The 3,523-nt window shown below is 34.2% G+C and overlaps 1 protein-coding gene across 1 annotated transcript; it reads right to left on the bottom strand.

Annotated features, from left to right (window-relative positions):
- Window positions 1–2,089: 2,089 nt before the first annotated feature.
- LOC133700238 (protein SPIRAL1-like 5) lies at window positions 2,090–2,821 on the bottom strand. Its single transcript, XM_062123791.1, has 2 exons — window positions 2,500–2,821; window positions 2,090–2,404 (listed from the first exon to the last, which is right to left on the bottom strand). The coding sequence occupies exons 1-2, from the start codon at window positions 2,722–2,724 to the stop codon at window positions 2,330–2,332; spliced, it is 300 nt and encodes a 99-aa protein (XP_061979775.1). The 5' UTR covers window positions 2,725–2,821; the 3' UTR covers window positions 2,090–2,329.
- Between the last annotated feature and the right edge of the window lie 702 nt (window positions 2,822–3,523).

The raw sequence follows: 3,523 nt of genomic DNA, 5'->3' as shown, positions 1-3,523 counted from the left end.
ATAATTGTAGACAATTCAATTTATATTCTTAAAACTATAGGTTTTAATTCCATCTAATGAATGCTGCTAGCTACATTGGAATACAGGCTACAAAACTAATTAACTTGTGAGGATTGCTTGAGGAGGTTGGCTCTCTTTCTTAATTATCAGGTTCAAATCTTATCTAAATATTATTCTCATGAATTCCTAGTTCCGGCACATGATACACACACACACACACATATGATCATAGCAATCTCTCTATAAACAAAAACTAGTTCGAGAGTACAAGCTAGCAGTAAATTCCAAGAAAGAAAAAAAAAAGAACACAAGAAAACCAGTCTTTGATGAATTAAGAAACTATATTAAAGATTAAGGCATGAAAGAGCTTGGAAGCTTTTAATTTTGTGATCTATTTCTTCTATCAAGTACAAAAGTATCAATAAAATCAAACAAGCACTTACTGTGTTAACATAATCTTACTAAAGTGAAACTCTAGGAATCTAGCTGGTAACTTCTCAACATTAACCCGATAGTACTCTATTACAGACTCAAAATCCCAGTCAAAAACCTTAATCCGTATTGCTTTATGAGTGAAAGTTTCTCCGGTGAGAAACAATTTTATGCTGCATGCATGTGTTGGCCACAAACTGTATACTCTAATAAATTCAAGGATATTCATATGCTTCCATTTTTGAATGAATACTCTAATGCTATATAGAGCACTAATAGCTTTTCTTTAAGAAGTTTAAACAGCAGCGACCACTTTCATGAAAACTTGCAGCACCTGTACAAGTGCTTCTAATATCTTACTGCCAAAAGATGCATGAAAGTCAGTACCACAACTTGATATATCTTGATTTGTGTATTATTGTAATAAAACTGATTCTTATCACAAAAAGTTTAAGATTTTCAATCATTTGGCTGCCGCTTGTATAAATTTTTAGTTTTCTTTTCCGACACAAGTATGGGAGAAAACAATTAATATATAAGAGACCATTGACCAAGCTTTTATTAATGTGCTGAACATGTTGGACTATACCATAAGATTTTCATTTCCAGCCCTATTTTTTGCTCATTTGGCTTTCCATAGATGCATACCGAGTCTTAATTAGTTCGAACTTGTTCATCCAATTTTATGTTTTTTTGTGGAAAATTATCCTAGTCATCAGCTGACCATAAGCTACCATCTTATAATGAATTTAGAGAAGAGAAATTGGGAAAATTTTAAAATCAAGCATCTTCTCCATATAAAGATTGATACTACTTTTTGATATTGATGGTGGAAAATATAACAGCCTCAAATATTCCAAATAAAGCTGAATCATCTTTTCAGTGACAGAGAGCAAACTGGAGTATATACTTTATTTATTTAGTTTTTTGCACTCGGATAGAAACAAAATTGAAAGTATAGAAGAGATAAATACTTACAAATAATATAAACATCACAAATTTTTAATCTCTTGAAAGAATGTAGGAATAGAAAGAGGACTAGGGCTCTTCAGTCATCCAAAGTGGTAGAAAGAGTGTAATGAAGAGATCAATGTAAAAATAACCACAGTAATATTTTTTTTAGAAAGAGATAATTAAACCCAAGTAATTGTAACTTGACTGAGAATCTCAAGCTTTGTTACGAGTTAATGCAATACAATTGTAATACAAGAAGAAAATGAGGTTTCAACTCCTTTCACTTATATTTCATTATTTTCTACCGAAGATATCATGAGGAAAAAGTGCCTGTTCATGGTAGTATAAATAGCAAATACCACCACCGAGGAAAAAACCCACAGACACTTTCTCAACTATTTTGAGATTTACATGCAGTTATGAACATTTTTCTTCCATAGAAGGAAAGCAAGGAATGTCGTAATGCATCATGACAAGATCCATAGAAGAAATCTTTAGAGATCACTGAAATCACAAGTCTTTAGCTAACAATTAATGGAGAAAGGGATGAGAAAAGGTGAAGATTTTACAAAGCTCAACTGCAAATGGTTTAGACCACAACATGGTATGCTAAAATGAGAAGGGTCCCTTTTTTTGTTTCCAAATTTGGCCATGCTTCAAACCTCATCATTGAACAACAAAATCATATGAGGACAAATTAATATCATAGTAATAGGAATCGTGCTTCACTTAGTATATATAGATGATAAACCATACAAATTACGTGCTTATAATACATAAACTGACTAATTTTCAGTCATATCTACATGAAAATCACACACCATATGCTAGTACAACACTCTTCGAATTTAACAGCAACGGGAACTTAATCCCTTATTTTACATGGTAATGAATTTGAAATCCACACAATATTAAAGGTAGACAAAGTTTGGAGAAAGAAACATCACTTATCTCCAAACAGGTACCCCAGAGATGAATCCCCTCCTGGCACTGATTTGACTTTTGTAGATGGACGATCCTGAAAAAAATCATGAAGGAGGTGAATTATCATACATATGTGGCAGATAAAAATACCTAGTGTATGTATGTCCCTACATGAGGAGGACAACTCACAGTAATAAAGTTTCCTGTATTCTGGCCTTGAGCTCTGTGATAATTGTTGGAGACCTGCTTCTTCTCAGCCGAACCACTATCCGGTGGCTTCTCTACGGTAATGTCAACCCCATATGGTGGTAGGTTAACCGGGCGCAAAGGCGGAGGTGCACTTGGTTGCTCATCAGAACCAAAAAGGTAACCCAAAGAGCTCTGCCCGCCGCCGTAGCTCCCACCTCTACTCATGGCTGCTTATATAATTAATGATCAAGATCTGCAAATGACTCAATTACAAAGAAGGGAAAGAAGAGGAGAGAACCCTAATATATATATATACACACACACACCAAGTTAGTGTTCGTATGTAGCTGGAGATATGTTTACCTAACATAGGTATGCTGACTGTGTGCTTGGATGTTGATCATGATACACATACATCATGACTACTTAGTCATCAATGTTCATCATTGCACGCCAAGACCGAATTAACCATGAGCATGTCATGTACTGTTCCTTTTTTCATAAAGGGGGCGTATGATTCTTTTTTACCTCGCTAGTATAAATATATATGGATGATGTCATTTGTCAGGGACTATTTACATCAACAGAAGCATCAAAAAATACAAGACTCTTTGATAATCTTCCAAGGATGTATATAGCAGCAGTTCAATGACAATCTTCCAAGGATCCTCATGCCAAATTAGGGAACTTCATTCAAGGTGCGTGTCGGCTTAGAGTTTGGATTGTAACTGTGGTTATAGCTATATATATAGTTTATTTATGGTTGTTGCAATGATAATATTTGGTCACAAAAATACATGGTTGAAATACAGATGGTTAATAATATGTAAATAATAATAATAATAATAATAGAAAACACCACCTTCATAGTAATTCTCCTATCTTTTAGTTTATTATCTGATCTGCTACGGGCTATGCCTATGGTATAATGAGTCTTTCTCGAAAAGTAAAATAAGTAGTGCCAGCAAGATTAAAGAAGGTGGCAGACATAGATACCACTGATCATCAGGCAGGCTTAGAAGTT

This window comes from Populus nigra, chromosome 1, assembly GCF_951802175.1.
Source record: "Populus nigra chromosome 1, ddPopNigr1.1, whole genome shotgun sequence".
Lineage (NCBI taxonomy): Eukaryota > Viridiplantae > Streptophyta > Magnoliopsida > Malpighiales > Salicaceae > Populus > Populus nigra.
This window is presented reverse-complemented; position numbering and strand designations above follow the sequence as displayed.

What these genes read in the sequence shown, in the direction of transcription:
- LOC133700238 (XM_062123791.1), bottom strand. Translation starts at nt 2,724, where the DNA reads ATGAGTAGAGGTGGGAGCTACGGCGGCGGGCAGAGCTCTTTGGGTTAC. An exon ending in ATACAGGAAACTTTATTACT is followed by an intron (nt 2,405 to 2,499) that starts GTGAGTTGTCCT and finishes GATTTTTTTCAG; the next exon opens with GATCGTCCATCTACAAAAGT.